Source organism: Doryrhamphus excisus, linkage group LG17, assembly GCF_037039965.1.
Source record: "Doryrhamphus excisus strain RoL-2023G ecotype Guam linkage group LG17, RoL_Dexc_Guam_v1.1, whole genome shotgun sequence".
In the NCBI taxonomy this organism is placed as follows: domain Eukaryota; kingdom Metazoa; phylum Chordata; class Actinopteri; order Syngnathiformes; family Syngnathidae; genus Doryrhamphus; species Doryrhamphus excisus.
This window is the reverse complement of record NC_136373.1, coordinates 9,855,320-9,877,500: the sequence shown is the minus strand read 5'-3', so window position 1 is coordinate 9,877,500 and position 22,181 is coordinate 9,855,320. Positions and strand designations below refer to the sequence as shown.

The 22,181-nt window shown below is 43.7% G+C and overlaps 1 protein-coding gene and 1 long non-coding RNA gene across 5 annotated transcripts in view; one reads left to right on the top strand and one right to left on the bottom strand.

Annotated features, from left to right (window-relative positions):
• The window catches only part of rerea (arginine-glutamic acid dipeptide (RE) repeats a), a 138,492-nt gene that overhangs the window by 47,472 nt on the left and 68,839 nt on the right, over positions 1–22,181 (top strand). For all 4 annotated transcript variants that reach the window (XM_058085132.2, XM_058085131.2, XM_058085135.2 and 1 more), the window contains exon 2: positions 21,354–21,858. In XM_058085132.2, coding sequence (XP_057941115.2) covers positions 21,498–21,858 — 361 coding nt within the window. In that variant the 5' untranslated portion in view covers positions 21,354–21,497. The remainder of the gene's footprint in view (positions 1–21,353; positions 21,859–22,181) is intronic.
• The window catches only part of LOC131137325 (uncharacterized), a 78,033-nt gene that overhangs the window by 42,835 nt on the left and 13,017 nt on the right, over positions 1–22,181 (bottom strand). The gene's annotated exons all lie outside the window — the stretch shown is intronic.

The following is a 22,181-nucleotide window of genomic DNA, read 5'->3' as shown; positions in this document are numbered from 1 at the left end:
TCACAAGCAAGGGCAAAGCCGTGCCACGTGATCTAAATAAAATAAAACATTTGAAAAAGTTGCGCCAAATCTATTTTGAGGCGGTCAACATTTACTCATGGTGGATGTAGCAATGGAAAAGTTGCTGTCTTTTTCAGGGGGGACGGGGCAAGGCTGTGAATGGTGTCTCGGCTGAAGGACCGCCAGATTAACTTGACTTCCCCCTTCAGCACCCCAGAGGCTATGAACTCTGGCCCAAGCACATGCAGCTCTCGCCGTGCGGGTGAAAAGAAGGGGGAGTTTGCCTGTTGCTGAAAAGAGCAAGGTCGGGGGCTGCTTAGTTGTTGGTGTGTGTGTGTGTGTGTGTGTGTGTGTGAGGGGGTGATATTAAACAGGGCAGTTGAGGATTTGAAAGCCGACAGAGTTATTTGTCTGAGAGGCAGTTTATCTCATGTGTTACAGTTTAGGATGGGAATAAATTGTGTGATTGGTCAAAGTGGGTATTTCTGCCAAAGTCATACAAGCACAAGGAAAAGATTGAAAAAGGACGGACAGCGACCTCTTTGCTATCGTAAAAAGACTTTCCCCAGGTATTACTCAGATGGCACATTGCTCTGGACGAGGAGTGAGGAGCTAATCTCCAACCAGCCAAACACCCCCCACCAGCCAGCCTGCCCCTCCAGAAGTGACCTCTCGCTTAATGATTCAGATGTGATTAATCCACTGGAGTTGGGAGACGCTGCATGAGCTAATGTAACTCACAAGGCCCGCTGGTGGATAATGACATGTTATTATTGGAGTGGTAAAAAAAAAGACTAGTAGAGCTGCCTGTGCAATAAAACTGTACGGTACAAATGTACAGTAGCTGTTTAGCATGGTATAACATATTGTATAAACATCAGGTGCACTCATTGTTGGACATTTGGTTGGCTGTTCCTGCCACTTATACTCCAGAGCGACTTATAAATGAAAAACCTGTTTATGTTGCATAAACGCTGGACACCTTTTCTGTTCATGTTTATTTATTTTTTTCTGAATAAGCATTGTGTTAGCATATCTTACGCCTATTCAGCCTGTTCTCTATTTTTTTATTGTTAGAACTTGCCTTCCAAAATACGTAATGTCTGTTTTGGTCAAATGCGACTTATAATCCAGTGCGACATATGTATGTTTTTTTCTACCTAATAATGCATTTTTGGCCTTGTGCGACTTATACTCCGGAGCGACTTATAGTTAATTATAGTCCATTAATAAAGTATACTTCTTTACACAGACAACCCAATTTATAAGGTGTGGCGGCTTGTACTTACACATTACTTGACTATTTTCACTTCACTGTACTGCTGTGACAAGCACAATCACCTAGCTGTAGGTGATATGGACACCAGTTCTAATTCTTTGTGTAGAGTCTATTGAGACACCCAAGAGCTCTCCCCCGGTCTATTGCATTTAGGAATAAATGCAATGTTTAATGGAGAGGTCAAGTCCCTTTTGGTTTGGTAACATTAGTATGACCGGGGTTGAGTTTTTTAGCAGTCTGAATGGGCTCCTTCCTGCCTCCGCTTGAGGTTATGTTATCCATTTGGTTTCACGACTTGTGGACAGGCCTAAGAGGAAGTGTTCACCTCTGTTAATGGACTTGTGCAAGTGAAAGGTGTTGTGTGCTCCACGATGAGGCTGCTTTGGCTTGATATTTGACCATTGTAATGCCATTGTAATGTTTTTACCTTCTGGAGTCACGAAATTCTGCTCACCACTGTTTGCATTTGGACTATGGTACTCTATGGCACTATGAACCCCGTCCAAATCCTCCTGTCTGGGGTGGCTGACCGTGTTTAACAAAATGTAAAGCATATAGCAGAGAGGCAGTAAACATTGAGCGAGTGCCAGCTCTGAGCAAGCTGACATCTGTATCAAAGAGGCTGTTTTCAAGCATTGACTGCATACAGAGAAGCGGGTCGCTCCGGCTGTCCAGCTGCTTGGAGGCAGATGAATATTTGACAGAGCACTGGAAAAATATTGTTTAATGTGCCTGCACAATGGCCCTCACTGGGATTGCGCCTCACTGTGTCTGGCCCCCCTTTCCCTTCCTGTGACAGGACGATGGCAGCTGCTGGCTGCTAGAAACAAAACATGTCGAGGTTGTCGCTGTTGTTTTTTGTAATCATCATCCAAACTGATGTAATCCATGACGGATTGGAGGAAAGCGAGCTGTAAATGATGCAATGTTGGCATGCCTCTGAATTTGTTCCTTCTAATGGCCAAGTGTGCTGGGGTCTGCATATCTTTCCATTTCACTAATAAGCTGAATGACTCCACTCTATTGCAATTACAAAGGATTGACCCACTTCTTATGATGGATGAATGAAAACAGATGTTTGACTCACGAAGGAAAAAATCCTAAAGATTTGTAAGATACCAATTAGTCTGTTAATTGCTAGCGCCTGTTGGGTTGGACGCATTCTCCTCTCCTACTTTTGACCTCAACAATGGAGGATTTGCCAGAGCCGCCTCATGGTAAAGAAAGGCAGCCGATACGCCATTGTTGCTCTCCTTTCCATCCCCCTACACAGAGGTTGTGTTCTGTTTCACCTCGTGTGGAGCCGGGCCCAGTGGCTCTGGATCAACTCCTCACATATATCATGTACTATAAACGCTTTTAATTCAAATTATTTTAGGTTTGTGGAAAATGCATGGTTGCTGGAATGTTCATTTGACTTGTTTTTTGCTGGAACACTGTTAATTTCATAGTTCTTCCAGAATCCGCACCTATTCAGCTGTATTTCTTGAATAGAGTCTTGAACCAGTCATGATGTGCTATGCATATCACTATATTGACAGTTACTGTGGTACCCATTATGTCATTGTATGGTCATATCACCTTGTACTTCGGTACGAGGTACATTATGAAAAACAAGAAAAAAGACCCTAAACTGTATTATGGAAAGCAGGAAGTGAACAAATGTAACAGTTACTGATTGTAAAAGTACCAGATGGAGGGGTAGGATTTAATAAGCTTTGCTTCTACCTACTCCTTTAGGACATGTGGAACTGTGAACTGATTATGGGATGCACTCAATTGGAATCTGATGCATGTTCAAATGAAATAAAACCATTACCATTACTTTGGATTTTAGTTGTAGCAGAGCTTGGGGGAGGACGGTGAGCTCATCTGGCTTACGCCTATATAAGGAAGTCTGCCCCTCTGTGACATCACAAAGAGGCAGCTTTACCATGCCTTTTGAAACTCAGTTTTTTTAGCCATGCCAAACTTCTTTCAGGGCTCACTTCCAAATGCGCAAACCTCATGATCTAAAAATTTGTCATGGTTTAACACCAGAATACAACATTCTAGCTGCATTTATAGGTCCCCTTTAAATAGGTCCCCTTTAAAAGAACACGTCATAACTCCTCCTCTGTTGTTTGCTAATTTGCACAACCTTTAAGACGCTTTTTTCCTGTTGGTGTCCATGTCGGGACTGGTCACTGGTGTGTGTGAGTAACACACATATATATATATATATATTGTCCCGTCCAGCCATTGGGGCAGATAGTATTGTTGATCTAAATGCCCTTACATGCTAAACAGATTTGCTGTGTGTCAGGAAAGGTGTAAGCTACAACTTCCCTGTACCATGAGATTTTATTTGCCGTTATTTGATGTTTTTGTTATGCCATTTGGAGCGACCGGACCGGAGCAAGAGGAAACGGTAACAAACATATTTGACTGCATGGGAAAAATATGTCTGGTGCCACCTGCTGGTTTGTATGTAGAAATTTGCTGTATACGCCGTGGTAAAAACAGTAATGGCTGTGTAGTGCCGTACGCTAAATAATGGAGTCAGCTGTGTACCTCCTTGCAGATACTGTTGCACCAGTGAGCCGTTAAGTCTATGCTAGCCACACATTTGATATATAGCACACATGAAAGGCAGTGCTGAGTGACTGCAGAATCCAAGCATGATGGAGGAGCAGGTGAGGTTCTTTGATTTGTTCATCTAATTTGTTGTGTGGAAGAGCAGATATGCTTCATTCAAAAAGACCCCAGGAGCCAAGAATGAGTGAGAAGTTGTCATCATTGAAAAGCTACCTACCTTTCCTTTTGTGTGTGCGCATCCTTAAAGCAGCTCAGCTCAGTGGAGGGCATGTTCACACATCTTGTGTTCACACAACTGCACTTTCTATGGAATTTTCCCCATCATCCACAGTCCTTATGTGAGAAACATGAAAAACATGAAACAACTTAGTTCTTTCTCCTTTTTTGTGCATTCTAACAAGAGAAAACAAGTTAGTATGACCCAGCTTGCAAATTCCCAAAAGTGCGGGGATACTTAGACATGAAGTTGTGACATCCAGATCAGCAGTGCAGTCCATGCACGGCGACTTAACCCCCACTTGGTCTCCTAATTGCACTTCTGGTCAGATTTCAGTGATGAAGAACGTAGTTCCACTCAGTTGCTGGGAACATTTAACCCGCCTCTTGTTTTAGGGTCGGCACCGACCCGTTTTACATTTTAATGCATAAAAAGAATCACATATCAAATGTTTATTGCATCAAGGCTTTTTGACTTTGTCAGGAAACTTTATTTCAACAAAATAAAACCAAAAAAATAATTTTTACTACATTTTAAAATGGTCTGGTTGAAATTATGACCACTGTATTGTTAGGGTCGGCTTCGACCCGGTTATAATAATATGACTATAAAGCAATATTTTGAGCCAAAACTGAAATCATAAGTGTACAATTAGCAATCATGTAAGCTTCAGGGGATTCTCATTTTGTTGCTGAAAACAATAACTTTTTCTACCTTTTCTTGACATGAATATATATGGGTCAAAATTGACCTGAACACCATAGATGTTTCTTTAGTGATTAATACTAAAATTAGAAAATAAATCAAACTAATTGATTTAAGAGATATGTTCTATAGCCCTCAGTAATAGCCAGGTAACAAAAGAACCTTCAATTTATTAATATGATTGTTTTGAAGTTCATTTGACCATTTTTGGAAATTGAAATCGAGGGGTATAGTGACAAAAAATGGCCTACATGCCCACACCAAAAGTATTAAAACCAACATTTTCATGGATGAGGAAGCCTAAGAAGGTAACCAAGACATGAGAAGCAAATTTGATGGTAACTTATTGTTTTTAGTGTATTTTATAGTTGATTTAATACATGGATCAAAACCGACCCGTTATCATAAGAGATGATACCAGAAAGCTAACACAAGAGGAAGGTTAAGTAAAGAGATTAGCTTCTCACAACAATACTCATTCGAAAGAGGAATACATGTGCATCACTACAATGCTCCAATTCTACAAAACACTCATTCAAACGGTCGGCGTTAGATATGTCTACCTGTATGTGATGAACACTTGCATCTGCCTCCACGATGGCCTCGGTGGTCCGTCGTGAAAGACAAAGTTACTGTGAGTGTGTTCATCACATCGCATGAATGCACGGGCGACATGTCTAACACCGAGCATCTGATTATTTTGAGAATTCCTTTACTCTTTGGAACGCATATTGTATTGAAAAGCCAAACTCTTTACTTAAATGTTCCCAGCAACTTAGCCGAACTACGTTTCTCATCACATAAAATCCGACCAGAACTGGACTGTGTGTGTGTGTGTGTGTGTGTGTGTGTGTGTGTGTGTGCCCGCCCGAGTTGCGCACACACACAACCACTTAGCTAAACGAAGCTAGCCCCTGCTAGCCTCCATTCATGCTCTGTAAGAGATTTATCGTTTGTCACCGTTTTAACCCGTTTGGGTCGGGATGTCTGCTGAGTAAATACTTCCACACCATGATGACAGCTTTTGATTCATCCTGTATATCCGCAGCGACACGGTCATCAACTCGGCTTGTTTACGTTTATCAGTTGTACGGTTATATGTCATTTTTTTATCATGGGAAGAATCCATGCGGTTATACTGGTATATTAAAAATATCACCCACCCCTACTCTAGCGTGTGGTTTTATGTCCCACTTCAGACTGTCCACAATTTGATTCCGCTAAGAAGCATATACTCGCTCTGTGGGGCTTTGTCTGACAAACATGTTTCTTCTCTCGTCACTCTCCACCTTTCTGGTATCTGCCTTCTGTGCCTGCGTGCTGAGGAATTGTTCCAGAATGGGATTATCAAGTGACTGCAGCAAGGAAGTGTCCACGCTGTGCTTTCGTATCCTGTTTTAGTGAGTAAACATTTAATGCGTTTAAATGTATCACCGCTTTATTTATGCAGAGAATCTGCTGTTAACTCTGAATTATACATTAGCCAATGAATAATGCATTGCTGCCATTCCTTAATGATTACTTGCCAGGCAGCGAATGGTAATATTTGCGGATACATTTACCCATTTCTTGAGTTTAACTAGGCTGGTAGAAATGATGTTGCTGCATTTTCCTCTTCAGGGAAATGCCTTTTTTGTCAAGGAGGTAATCAGAAGCAAGTTAATTGCTGTTTTCTTTGAGAGATGTCTTTTCAAAATGACTAGTAATCTCTTCGGATTTAAAACAAAATGGATGTAACACACACACACACTTATTTATAGATGCCATTTGTTCCATTTTCACAAAGTTGTCAGAAAGGCACACATGTTCTCCTCCTCCTCCTAAGATGAGTTATTCATCCTTAGACTTCAACAGATCAATGTCCAATTACTATTTAGTCTTTGCTGCCGGGTGGCCATTCCAGGATGGAGTGTGTTGTTTGAACTACACAATCTAGACTGTTTCTGCTGGGCTGGTAATTGAAGGTCTCCTTGGTAAAGCATCTTTTCATAGCATGTCTTTATTGGCACATGATGATTACGTGCATAATGCTGCAAGTCCAGTGTTGCCTAACACTGCCTGTTACCACGCTCATACTATATTGCTGCTCTGCGTGATAAGAAAATATTGACTTGTTGTCACTCACTCATTAGATTAGGTAAGCAGGTGATTTGGCTTCCCATGTGTCACCCTGACAACGTAAATTGGAACTTTTCTGTGCGGCGAGGAAGCGCCACCACATCTGGAGAGCCCTTTCTCAGTGGGAATGAATGGCTTTGTCACTCGAGTTGTATCATTTGCACTTGTCAGCTCATATTCACCACAGGTCCAACATTCTGCGGTTGTGTGGGAGGGCCACACTCCAGTGAAATCACTTCTTTTTTCCCAGCCGAGACAAGTGAGACATTTCCCTGTTTGAGAAAGAACAAGCCATTTCATTGTATTTATCTAGAGCCAATTGTATATGTGTGTCTATCTATCTCAGGGCACTTTTCACATTGAGCACATTTAGGTTAACACTCTCTAAATAAACCGTAGTGGTTAATGGGGGGGACCCTTGGGGCTGCCTCAATAAGAATACATGAAAATGACAATACTAACAGTTGTATTGCTCCACATTAGAGTGATAAATCCTACTGCAGTGTATAGTAGTTATTTGTTGGGATTGACCTGGTCGTAATGATATCACTTTACAGGCTCGTTGGAGCCTTGTTCTTGCAAACATAATGAGGGAGCCACTAAGAGCAGCCCCAGGCTGCATGGCAGGGGTTGGTCTTCTGAACCAGCAAATCATGCATGCATTCATTCATTCATTTTCTACTGCTTATCCTCAATGATGTTCTTGTGTTTCAAGTACATGGGCCAGACGTGGCCATCAAAAAGGCGGGGGGGGGGGGGGGGGGTTCTGGTACCGTGTAGTTCCTTGAGCACCTCCTCTTTTTGCATTCTTCATACGGGATGGAAATAAAGTAACGCTGGTTCAGCACGTCGATCAATGGTTGGTAGGTGTAAAGCAGGAAGCCCTCCACAATGACAATATGAGTCTCATCCTTGGTCGGACTTTGGGAGAATCTCCCCATCCAGTCGCGGGGGTGCTGGAACCTATCCCAGCTTTCTTCGGGCGAGAGGTGGGGTACACCCTGGACTGGTGGCCAGCCAATCACAGGGCACATATAGACAAACAACCATTCCCACCCACATTCATACCTGTGGCCAATTAACCTAGCATGTTTTTGGAATGTGGGAAGAAACCGGAGTACCCGGAGAAAAAAAACATGCAAACTCCACACAGAGATGGCCGAGGGTGGAATCGAACTCGGGTCTCCTAGCTGTGAGGCCTACATGCAGCCGCATTTCATCCTGTGTTTTTAATTGTAAAACGACAGACCAATGCCTTGTCTTGATGTGCATGTGTGAGTGCTTTCGGTTCACTGGGATTGGGTAATTGGGTTGATTGTCAAGCTGAGTGAAACCACGGACACAGAATGGGGGTGTATCATGAAAGGATGACTGCACAATCCAGCTATGTAGAGTAAAAGTGAAAAGATGAAAAGCCACTGACTGTCCTGATACTGTTTCCTGTTGATCAGCATCAGCTATTCCAAGGGAATGTCTAAGCTCTGCCCAGACTTGCTAAGCAGAAACATGTTAACCACACGGAAAAATGGAGAGCTCGAGTAAATCATTCACTGTGACGATGCACCATAAAATGGGGGGGGGGGGAGTTAAAGACAACAGATGCTCACATGGTTTGATTGTGCTTATTGGAGCATGACCTCTCCAGTCTAAACAGTAGACAATGATGCTGTGTCTGGCTAATAGGCTGTTCTCCATATGCATGCACTGGTTTCTCTTTTTATGTTTATGCATTTATCTAACCTTTACATTTCTCCTTGTCACTTGATTACAGGAGAACAGGAACTTATTAGTTCACATGCACAAAATGACTTTAATGTTTTGTGAGCTGTAGCAGGGTGAATGTCCAGTTTTATAATGACAGTCAGTCAAGGGAAACACTGCCATGACAAACTTTGATTTTGTCCCATCCTTGAAGTGCACATTTCTACATCATTGCCGTGCACTAGGGCTGTCCCAATTGGGTCTTTAAAATGCAGCCTCCCCTGCCATTAGCTCCACCTGCATCAGGACATCTTTACTGGCCTTCCCAACCCCAAGATCGTTGCGTACCGCCAGATATGTACAGCTTAGTTTGACATTTGCAACTTAAATTTGGGTTAAAATACGAGACCTCGACTAGCGTAATGTTGATCCACCACAGTGCTGCACACTCCTGTCACCTAGAAAGAGAGCCTCATCCTGGGGCAGTGCCGACAGGGTCATGCATAGAGCTTCTTTCCTCTGGAAGTCAAGCCGTGACCCCTACATTTTAGTTGTTGGACTTTGGGGATATACTGTATGGCGAATGTGGCTCCACAAAGCAATGCAACTCCGTAATCAGACTTAGATGGTTATCTATGGTAAGTTGATGGTTATCAACTTACTTTAAGTCTGGTTTGTGCTCAGTGCGCGTTCACATCATATTATTCTACATCTGCTGAAAAATGCAGCCATGCCGACTGGTTGCTTGACAAATTGTACATGAGTATGTAATTATTATGGAGTGTTAATAGGACTCCCCAAAAGATTAGAATTGCTAAAAGCAGCCAATAGAGTACTCCGCTTTGCCGACCAAACGCCTCAGCAAGCGTTGACTGTCGGGACGAAGGCGCCCCCGTTTGAGCACCTCTTATGGTACTTTTTTCCCCAATTGAGGAAACTGTCTCCGTGCTCATGGCGCTGGCTAACTGCGCTAGGGTGGTAGCTACTAGCCCCACCTCCACAAAGAGGCTGAATCAGATGAGAGCCCGCTCTCTCCATTCATTCCACTTCTAGAACCGGGGCGAACCCTCTTGTCCTGTAGCCTGGGTGTCACAGAGGGAAGAAAATACATAAAATATGTGTGTTAATGCGGTAGATTGATGGCTCAGAATGTTAATTCATCCATCAAATATTGGAATATAAGAAGACTAACAGGCTGAGTACTCACCCAAGGACTCCTTTGACATTTACATCTGCTAACATGATTTTTTTTAAATATTTCATATTGCATTTTATTTCTAGTGCTAGCGTGCCCACATCTAGCGCTTTTCCTTGGCTGAAAATCTATATACTTATCAGTGGATAATATCAGGGAATGCGCTTCTTTCATTTTCTTCCAAATAAATGCTGATGTAATCGCTAGTCTCAGCGTCATTTTTTTAAGGGGCCTTAGAAATAGGTGTATCCCAGTGACAGCATTGTAAGCTAGCTGAAATTAACTGGTTTTATGGTGTTCTCATGCACAGAAAAGGGAAAGAAATATGTGTTCATGTTTCACATAATGATTGGGAATGATGGGCAATGTTCCCAAATACCGCAGTTCCCCTTTAAGTCTGCCGACGGATGGGTTGTGTCGTTTCTAGCCACACATAAACACAAAATAAATATAACTGTGGCTCCATGATTTCATATTTTGTTTTTTCCACAAGAAAAAGGGTGTGAACATGTGACACAACCAGGAAGTGTTTGTTGGCTTTGATGTTTGAACTACTGTTTTTGTCAAAGATGACAGAAAATAAGTTGCAAACACCCACTGTATCATACTTCCATGTCGGTAAAGTGTTTGTGTGTGTTTTTGTGCAAAAGAGTGTTTGGGAGTGCCATAATAATAATAATAATAATAATAATAATAATAATAATAATAGTTTTATTTTTAGAGCGCTTTTCAAAAAGGCAAAGACACTTGACATAGTAAAAGTAAACAAATACAAGTGTATAAAATAACAATAGAAAGTGAAAACCAAACAGCAGAGTTCAGAAGAAATAGTTAAAAGTGCATCCAAAGACAAGATGTAGAGATGGCAATGCAATATAAAATATAAAATGTACGTTTTTAAGAGTTATCTGTTCAAAAGAAGTTAGGTGTGTCCTGGTGATCTGTAAGAATCCTCACCCCCCCTCCCCCAGCCTCACAGACTGGTGGCTTTGGCACTCATGCAAAACACCACTTGCTCAGCTACCACCCAGCATATTGGCTTATCCTGCTAGCATAACAAAGAGGATTGAAACCAATAGGATACACACAACATAACTCCCCTTCAAAATGGAGGCCTTTGTTCGGAGATCATTGGCGAGGACATCATAGCAAGGGAGGAGTAGTAGGCGGTAGTAGTAGCTGCTGTTTTCATCCTCAAACACTCTCTGCATGCTGCTGCTGAAGGAGATCCTCTTCCCGATAAGACTTCACAGAAAGGTATTCCTCTGGGAATGAGCTGTTGAGGGATTGCTACAGTTCTCCCGTGTGCTGATTAAAGGAACACTTGTAGATAATCCCTTTGAAAAACAGGTCTTTGTTGTGTGCACTGAGGTGCGGTGTGAGAGGAAGACATTTTCCTGATTTAGACTTTGAAACGGTTCTCACCTGGGTGTGATCCGCCACTTTGCTAGGATAAATATTTCATGACAACAGGAGGGCTGAAATAGAGCTCTTCCACACCGCTGCTGAGAAATGGACCGTCTATTTCCATAAAGCGACAACATTTAGCAGATACCATTGGCATTAGCGGCGTAAGAAGTGTGTCTGTGGGCTGCTGGAGAGTTCTCACTCTTGTTTTTTTCTTGCTGCAATGATGAAAGGCGAGAGCAGAACTCTTGTCTGTTATTGAGCAGTCACTCATGAATCACCTAGTGTGTGTGTGTGTCTTGCCGAGGTTAATGCACAACAAGGATTCTATTATCGCATACGTGGCTTGAACTTACAGGAAGGTGAAACAGCTGCATGGTTTGCCCTTTATCTCTTTAGTTTTGCTCCACTGCATACCACATGCTTCTCTGCCCTCTGGGCTCTGCATCTCATGTCTTTTCTCCCCCCCCCCCAAAAAAACTATTTGAAGGTTTGCATCACTGGTTGCTGCTTTTAGGGGTCATCAGATTTGTGGAGATTCATAAGACTTGCCTTCAGATCGTTGGCCTGGGTCATTATGAAGCATACAATGTTACGGCACAGATCTGGACTCGGGTGTTTTCATTCACCCTGTTTACTCATGATATGATAGACGCGGTGAAAGCAATTACTTTCACCTTTCATGTACGTCTGCTTTTGGGTCACACCGCCTCTCAAATTTCTTTCACTGGAGTGAAAGAAAGAAGCCCTGTGAGTGGTGTACATTAACATCTCTCTCTCCTCCGGTGTAGGAAGGAGGAGGGTAAACACAGCACAGACCTTGAAGCACTTACAATGGCTGTTAGTAATATGCCATAGAAGCGATGCCAAGGAACAATATACATTTGGCCTACAATAGAGCGCTCTTTAGCAATAATGCATCTTGATGATGCAATCTAGCCACAAGCTGTAAAATCGAGCTGCAATGCTTCGTCATTGTCATGATTACAAAACATGGCGGAAAGCAAACAGGAGGAGCCGGTGCAACATCCATCCAAGATTTGGGTCTTCTTTAAGTTCCCACCATCAACTGAAATTCCTACTCTGCACCTATTCCAGCTGCTTTTCAATGTATTCCACCCATAGCCCGCCTCCGGGCACGCCCACTCTGCTGTGATTGCTCACACTCCCAAGTGCTCCTGAGGGCTTCTGGACTACTGCTGAAGCTCATTTTCTAATTTTGTCAGTATAGGAGTCGATAAGTAATGAATAAACCCGTTGGAGAGCTACTGGAAAAGTCTTTAGGAGCCACTGGTAGCTATGAGCTAGTGATGGGAGCCCCCCCTGACTTATTGTGTATGAACTCACATTACACATTCTTCGCAGGACTGACGTGCTTGCTTACACAGAATAAACACAGTTAGGACACTCGTAAATTAAATTGTTGTAGCTTATGTTCCAGCTTCTCCCATGCTTACAAAACCTTTCTCTCAATTTTTATCTCAATTTTCAAACACTTCGGCCTGATTTTCTTGAGGCAAGTTAACCTGAACAAATACTCTTATTTCCTGGAGGCCATTAGTGTTAGCTTTGCAAGCCTACAGCTTGTACCCGGGAACACCCATACAAGGAAGTTCGTCTCTCTGAAATGAAGCTTTGAGAGTCTTTCCAAACGTCTTTCCTAGCTGACTTCCATATGTGCAAACCTCGTGATCTGAAACTTTGGCATAGTTGAACACGATAACACAACATTCAGAAAAGTGGCAAAAGGTCATAGGTCCCCTTTAACAATACCCCTTCTTCCTGTTCTGTATCTTGGGTGTCATGAAGACTGACCTGGTAGTAGCGCCTTTCGGAAGGTTTTGCATTAAAGGAGAGAAACTCAGAACTTGAAGCTTTTTTTGGTAATCTCTGCAGCCAGCACTTGAATTTTCTTGTATTAAATGTATTTGCACTATTGTGTTGCATAATTACAGCTATAGACAATAAATGTTTAAATGGCTTTCCTGGCGGCCTCCTGTATCTAAACTGTTCCGAAATGGTTGTATGATTTAAATGCCAAAAATCTTCTTGCAATGTATTTCAAGAATGTATTGAATGTATTTTCGGCCATAGCACCCATCCTTAACTTCTGCCATTTGATTACCAAATATATTTTTGGGCCTCAAGATAAGTGGAGCTCTTAGTGTAAAAGTCATTTTTTCAGGACGAGCTTTGTTGCTGCTCATCAGTTGAAAAAACAACAATGGAATCCAGCCAAACCGCTCTCCAAAGTCTGTCATTCCAACTGCTCCCACTCTCATGGATGCCACTTAGGAGACATTTCCTTCCTCGTTATTGAGTCCTAGTTTTGTCCTGCTGAGTAGCAAGTGAGGCGATGGAAGCGGGGAAGTGCAGTGTAAAGTGATCCAGACAGTTATGCTGAGTGAAGCACAACAACAGCCTTTCTCCCCAGCAGAGCCACAGCCATAATAAATAAGCTAAGAGCATTTTTTTTACTGCTTTCATAGTGAGCAGAAAGAAAAGGTCAAAGGGCGTATTGGACCTCTTGTTTGAGAAAGCCACTTCAGTGCTTCCCTTGTCCCTCCCTTGAATTATTGTTTGACAAAAACGAAAGGGAAGGGGGGACATGAGGCAACGTAATTATTCTTTGCAGCATTTGCCCTCATTGAGCTCCACCCCCCCTCTCATGCCTGTCAATTACCCCCACCCCCTTTAGCTGTTTAAGGGGAGGACAGGAGGGATTAGGGTGAAGGGCACCATTTGCTCCTATGATATACGAGGAGAAACGGCGATGTACGTTCGGTGCATCTGAAAGAAAGACAGAAGGTCAAGGCCCATTCCACGCCAGCCATTTTCTGACTCGACGTGCACTGCAAATACACCACTGTGTGTGTGTGTGTGTGTGTGTGTGTGTGCGCGTGTGTGTGCATGTGTCCATGTGTCAATGGCCTAACATTTTAAGACCCGACGTGTGTGTTTACACAAAGGTGAATGCACCACTGTAGCCAATGTGCTCCCAGTGGCTTCATAAGCTTGCTCGGGCGGTGGGACGCTATTTAACACTGACTGCAGCGCCACAAACCTGCATGGAGGAACATGAATTGATACATTGGCTAAATGGTAATAACGCGGCAGGTTGACAGGAGGGTTCACAGTGTACAAGCCCGAGCGCATTGACTCTATAAGAAATGAACACAGAAGAGAGTGAGCGTCTTCTCAGCTATTAAGCCAATATGGATGAAGACACAAAAGCCATAGTTTGTAAGCCTAATGCCACTGTTCGGGGGGGTGGAGCACAGCCTTCTTCCAGAGTGTCAACACATACTGAGGTTTTTGATCGGCCGTGTGAATATGAAACATAACAGTACAAAATGGTTAGCGTTCAATGTTGCACGCTGTGGTCCATCTTGTAATGCACAAGAACGCTGGATCTCAGTGTTGTATTCAAGCATAGGGGGGTGGCTACCTTCTAAACTCACGCCCATTATTTTAAACGGCTCAAGCATGACCCCCTACCATCGTTTAATAATACACTACATAAGTCTGTGAAGGTTTTATTCAAGTGTTTTTTTTTTCTTACTAGAGACCATCTTTATAATATAGCGTTGCTGCGAGTACTTCCTGTTTCCCAGACATGACGCCTGTATTGAAAGTAGATGAGAACCACTGCCCTACTACACCCTTTGTTTGGCACCTACATTTAAAGACAACAGGACCAAATTTCACATAATGAATAAAATGTTGACTGAACAAAGATTGAATGAACCCAAGAGGCTTATGCATCCATCCATTTTCTATACCGCTTATCCTCATGGTGCTACTCTTCAGAAAAGATGCAACTTGCCATTGGCCCCCTTAAATACCTTTTGTCATGATTGACTTCACCTGTGTATGCAGGTCAAGGGTCAATGAGCTGACCAAACTAATGTTGTGTACCAATAATTAGTGTTAAAGGTATTCTAATTAATAAAACAAGGGTGTCCAAATGTATTCACCTCCCTACTCCCCATAGTTGACATAATGATTGTAGACTTTCTGTAAATCCTATAAAGTTCATTTCCCTTCTCATCTATCCCTGTGTTGGTCTGCTATATGATATATTTACCTGGAATGGATGATCCCAACAACCAGTCGTATACAAAGGAACATATTGTGCCCAACGTTTTCATACCACTGTATATCGATATTCAACCTAAATATATTGGGAAACAAGTTTTTGGTCCATATCGTCCAGCCCTGTAGTACTTAAATGCCACTATTATAGGCGGTCCCAGAAGCTACACTTCCTCCACCACATGTTTGATGCCAGCAATATATCATAATTTCCAGTCTACAAGCTGGCACTCAAACTGTGAGCCCTGTGGGTAATGCGAAGGTGTGGCTAAAAACTACATATCACATGATGCTTGGTAAGGGGTCATCGACTAATCGACTGACTACTAGTTCTTCAGAAATACTACCAATTGGTTAAGTATGTCATTTGGAAAACTATTCAACTAAGTTAAACTAAACTATTACCAAGATAGTCCGTCATAAGAAAAAAAGTACAGTAGACGAGTACCACCATTGTCGATGGACCGTTTCTACGTTATTCCATGTTTAACAACTGTAGCCGTGTGCTGTGTTGAAGCGTTTTGAGCTGCAATGTTTGTTGGTAAGCCCTGTGATTGGCTGGCCACCGGTGCAGTCCGACTCTTGCCCGAAGACAACTGGGATAGGCTCCAGCATACCCGCAATCCTCGTGACAATGGGCGGCATAGAAAATGGATGTATGGATGTTTATTGGTAAAGGTGTATACCATCTTTGTGTAATGTAATTGTTTTGAATGCGGTGGTGATGGAAATGGAGGTAATACCGTCCCTTGGTGGTGGTGTGTAGTCATGATGGTCTTTTTTTCTAGTCAGCTCATTATAATATGTTGAATGGGGGCGGGGTTGTCCCTTGGCCACTCCCAAGCATCTGCTCAACGATTGCTCCCACAACATAGTGCAATAATATGTTGGTGATTGCTTTCATACGCTGACCTAATCATTTTCCTGATAGGGATTGTTCTCCAAGACACCCATCAGTGCCCCCGCTGGCCTCCACTGCCACGCTGAATGCTCTGAGCTGTCTTATCGTCAAGCCGCGCTGGGTGGCATGGGGGTTGAAGTAGCTGGGGGATGGAGGGCATCCTCATGAATAGTACACTTACCCCCACTCACCGCACTCACTTGGACTCCCAGTCGGAGTTGATAGATAAGATCATTAGTCTGACAATAGGCAGGTGGACCAAGAGGAAAAATCGGGGATGTTTGATTGCAGAACACTGGCTTATGATTGAGTGCTCAAATATTCAAATCTCAAGAGGCCTTCTGCTCTGACAACATCAGAATAAAAAGTAGCCCCCCCCCCCCCCATGTCTTGCCCTCCATCTAATTGATGAGATGTCACACAACTTGTACTTGAGCACAGATTTACTTGACAGATACATATTGGTATCAGTCAATACCTTAAAGGGATAGTTGCCATTTTTATCACTTTAAGGCATGAACGTCTCTCCCTTCACAATGGTCCTTTTGTTAAAAGATATTCTATACATATAATATAATGTGAGGTGCTGCTGTACCTAACATTTTATTTAATCAAAGATCCTCTATATAGCAAAAATGTTTTTAGGAATGTGAACTTGCTGTGGTGCTATTCCTGGGCCCAATGTGTTGATTAGCCTCCTTCCAGAGGCTGAAATCTTTTCAAACTGGTAAGTTGCCAAAGGCCACCCCAAAAGGAAACTCCATTAAGAGGCACAGAGAAGATAACGGCCTTCACCAGCACATACCTCACATTCTCCACCTTCTCTTATCAATTACACCTGGAGGGAGGTCCTTCACTGGTCCGCATCGTGCTTACATTTCTCAAGAGTGCCTTATACTCAGAAGAAAGGAGATGATGTGACAATGCTCACAACCTTGGCATTCCCCCAGGAGCCCAGTCAAAACAAGATGCCTCTGAGGTTCCTCCAATGGCCTCCTGCTCGCAGCAGTCATGTGGTGCTGATGGAAAAGTATTCACCCTCCTTGGATGTTTCAGCCTTTTATCGAGGTTCAGCCTTTGTCACTGAGGTTCATGTAGTTTGGGTTTTCAACAAGAATTGGGGAGGTTCATGTAAAAGCGAAAACAGATTTTTACAAACTGGTGTCAAGGAATTAAAAATACATAATAGAAAATAGGTTTTCCCCTTGAAAATGACTGAGCAGCAGAGATCCAGCTAGTTGATGCCTGAAGTGTCCGTTAGTGAAATGGCGATGACCTGACTACAGTTAATGTGTGTCGTACACCAGTCTTTGGTTCATTAATGTTCCTACTCCAATTGCAACATTCCAGCTACTCAGAGAAAAGAAGATTGAAAAGTTCAGGACAGTAGATGGCTCCAGAGTTTCAAACTCGCTGGGCATCCCACTGAATGAATTTAATTCATTCATTTTCTATCGCTTTATCCTCACAAGGGTAGCAGGGGTGCTGGAGCCTATCCCAGCTGTCTTTGGGCGAGAGGCGGGGTACACCCTGGACTGGTGGCCAGCCAAACACAGGACACATATAGACAAACAACCATTCACACTCACATTCATACCTATGGACAATTGGGAGTGGCCAATTAACCTAGCATGTTTTTGGAATGGGGGAGGAAACCAGAGTCCCGGATAAAACCCACGCATGCACGGGCAGAACATTCTTTATTAGGTCAATAAACAAATATTTTTGTTGTATCAACAATAGAACTCAAGTAATCTCAACTCACTTATGATTTCATTCATTCATTCATTTTCTACCACTTATCCTCACAAGGGTTGCGGGGGTGCTGGAGCCTATCCCAGCTGTCTTTTGGCGAGAGGTGGGGTACACCCTGGACTGGTGGCCAGCCAATCACAGGACACATATAGACAAACAACCATTCACACTCACAGTCATACCTATATGGACAATTTGGAGTCGCCAATTAACCTAGCATGTTTTTGGAATGTGGGAGGAAACCGGAGTACCCGGAGAAAACCAAACTCCACACAGAGATGGCCAAGGGTGGAATTGAACCTGGGTCTCCTAGCTGTGAGGTCTGCCCGCTAACCACACGACCGCCGTGCAGCCCTGAACTAAATTCAGTCCATAATTAAGAAACGGATGAATATATTTCTAAATGACCGGGCAAGAAGAAGACCAAGAAGTCTAGGACCATTCTGAAGGAGTTAAGAGCTTCAGTGGCCCAGATAGGACAGACGTTTGGAGTTTGCCCAAACAATTAAGGTTTTTTGACCATCAGCTGAGACGCTATGTTTGGTAAACACCAAAAACCGCACATGACCACAAACACACCCCTTTCACTGTGAAGCACGGTGGTGACAACATTGTTTTGTGGGGATGATCCTCAGCTGAAACTACCCTTTGGAAGATGTATTTACCAGGAAGACGACAGGCACACAGCACAATCTACACACAACTATCTCAAACACAACAAGGTAAATGTTCTAGATCGCCATGGTTAAAGCCCAGATCTCAATTTAATCGAGAATTTGTGGCTGAACTTAAAGAGCAGGGGACTTCCCTATAACTTGCGTATGCACAAAAATATTTTTAAGCTATCCTACTGGAATTACAGCAATTTATTATTGACATAACTTCATTCCCCTTTTGAGTCATCGCGTCCACCTTTAAGTGAAACAGATTTTGTTACGCTTATCTTGATCTAAAATGTGGTATCCATCCGGAAAAATGCTAATTAATCAATTCATCACAAGATAAATGAAAATAAACTCAGTCATTTTGCCATTAGCACGTGTGCCTGTTTTCCTCTTCTCTCGCCTCCAAACGAGTAGCACAAAATACACCCGACTTTTCAGCCCCTGGGTGCATTTGTTCTGTGAAGCAGAGGCTTGAACGACGTGAGTCGTCTTGTCAGTCATGGTCTCTTTGTCTCTGGGGAGAGGCGGGGCCGCTAGCAGGAGAGTGGTGTCTCATGAGGAGCAATGCAAGATAACAGAGGTCAACAGAGGTCAGCCCATCAACACAGAGGACCCAGTGCACCAAATATGTACAAAAAGGCCACGCAACAAACTTCCTCACCAAAAACACAGATGAATTTTGATCACGGGACCCAACAGTCCACACTTCCTCTTGTCACGGTCGAGTCTAGAATTAATCAACCGCAGTAAATGAGGTCTGCTATGTAACTGGATTCACAGAATGTTGAGCATTTGTTCTAAAGTGAAAGTCAAACAACCATTCCCACTCACATTCATACCTATGGACAATTTGGAGTCAACGATTAACCTAGCAAGATTTTGGAATGTGGGAGGAAACCGGAGTCCCCGGATAAAACCCACGCATGCACGGGGAGAACATGCAAACTCCACACAGAGATAGTTTTCCCTGACCCATTCAGATTGGCACGTTTCTTTCGAAATGAGGAGTATACAAAGGTTACATTCTTTCCGATTGAGCAAATAACCCGAATGGAATTGGAATATTTGGGTCCATGTATACACGGCTACTGACGACAACGCTTGATTCTTTGTATTCAGCCATTGTCCATTTATCTCCTGTTGTATCCTATTGCCAATGCTATGTGTAGTCACAACTACACTTATGAACTCCTTATTCATTCCTTTGGAAGTACATTGCCTATGTTGTGTTTTATTGGCGATGCTATGTAGCCCTGTCATGCACACATTGCTACAACAAACTCTCATGCCTGTGCTTGTGATTAAGGAAGATGTAGTCACCCATGCAACGCATATGGAAGATATTTAGTGGAACACTCTTGCTTTGTTTGGGCAGAAATGGCAGAAATACATAAAACATAACCCCCAACCCTGTTATGAACCCTGGATTCACAGAATGCTGAGCATTTGTTCTAAAGTGAATCCAGATGAAACTAATGGCATCTAGATTGTAAAGATACTTATCGAGCTCACGGTGGCCTCCAATGGTAGCCGCGTAGTCCAGGTTAGTTTCATTGGAAGAGGCTTATGTTTGTGATTAGATGAGAGAAGAGGTGCTTAGCTCATACACCAGATTCTGGCGGCCCCCAGGATTAGAGCGGCGCTATCAAATACAGCAGTCATGGATGTTTTTATGTTCTTCACACCCCTCAAGGCATGCTACCAGATATGGTCGCCTGGGGGGGGGCCTGCTTAGAAGTTCTCACACACATGCATGGTCACCAACTCTCCGGAGCCCTCCAATATCATGCGTTGCATTAATGTGTTCCCCTTGTGCGTACAGGCTGTCAGCCCGGTGGTCGCCGTGGTAACTCATCATTAGGTGATTAATGGGGGCTGTGAGGAGGCTGCACTTTAATCAGGCCTCATGTTTGTGAGCAAGCCGACAACAGGAGCAGCTGCCCTGTCAGTTGGTGTCTGTTCACAAAGTGACAGCACCCGCTGCTTAGGAGCACAGTCGTCCCCAAACACACCCCTCCTGTGTAAAGTGTGTGTGCTGGTCCTATTTCCCATATCTCGCTGTAAATGCTCTCTGTTCGTCTCCCGCTCCATACTGCTATCCCAGCTATGGGAACATGTGCTGCATTTTCCCATTTGTTTGTCGTGGCTGTAGAGGCCCAACACAGACAGTAGTTAAGATCACTTCATTAGCTACCAGAACAGTCTCAGTGGGTCTTTTTTGGGATGGCTGAAAATGGCTCGTTTCTCTCCCCACTATAGCTCCCTCCAGAGCAGAGCTGTCTTTTGACATTAACACAGTGGTGACTCTGTGGCAAAGGGCTCGGAGCGAGTCGCTGTCCGCTAAGCCAGCGTACACACAAATACACGCCAAATAAATGTCTCTGTCATTACAGATGGTTTGCAGAGAACCTGGCCAGTTAAGCTGCATGCTGTTTATACTGAAAAGCCCCCACCCCCCCTGACACTTTATTGGCCACAAGCCGGATCCCCATCGTCATGTTGGGTTTTAGGTGGTCCGCTACGACCTCCATTTATGTATAACATTCCACTTTCTTTCTACTGTGTGCAAATGCCTTGATAGTCTTCAACGCAGTGCAGGGTGCTGCCAGCAATTACCGCTGCTCGCTCCCCAGCGACATGGCCACTCCGAGCAATCTTCTATGTCTTTTGCGCCAACTATTAACTTCTGCTCAGTCAAGACCGCACTGACTCTTCTTTTTTCTGTTTCTATTTTACAGCTTTTCTGAAACTCTGGGGTTGTTGGTGTGGCCAAATTTTCCCTGGATTTGATTGGTAAATTCAGAAGACTGAAGCCCAGGCTCACAGTCTACCTTTCACGGAGGCCAAGCCGTGAGAGGACTGAGGAAGGCACGTGGCGGATCATGACAGCTGACAAAGAAAAGGAGAGGGAGAAAGAGCGGGACAGGGATAGAGATCGGGACCGGGACAAGCGAGAGTCCGGAAAGTCCCGCCGCCAAGACGGGGAGCGGGGTGAGAGCGAGAGCTCCAGGCCCAGGCGCAGTTGTACGCTAGAGGGCGGGGCCAAGAACTATGCAGAAAGCGAACACAGCGAGGATGAGGACAATGACAACGGCAGTACAGGTGGGGGCAGCGGCACGGCCGAGGAGGCGGGCAGAAAGGGCAAGAAGAAGATGCCCAAGAAGAAGTCTCGCTATGAGCGCACAGAGAATGGAGAAATCACCTCCTTTATCACGGAAGACGATGTTGTTTACAGACCAGGAGGTAAGTCCTTGTCCTGTCTAATCTAATTATCAGCAGGGGGCGGCACATTGGCATGGCCACTGACTCCGTGCCGTAAGCCCAGTCAATCCCATTCATCAGACAGGAAAATAATTTTGAACCATGGAAATAACACGCCGGCCACTCTCATTTTCTCCTATCCCACATTGGCGTTCATACAATTGAGTTGAAAACGAGAAGGTAATAAAGCTGTGCCCTTTGCAATTTGCTGCTGACAGAATAGCAAATAGCAAGTACACAACACGTGCTACCTCAGGCTAAAGGCCAATGCATCATACAATCAATTCTGAGTTGACCCTCCTGTT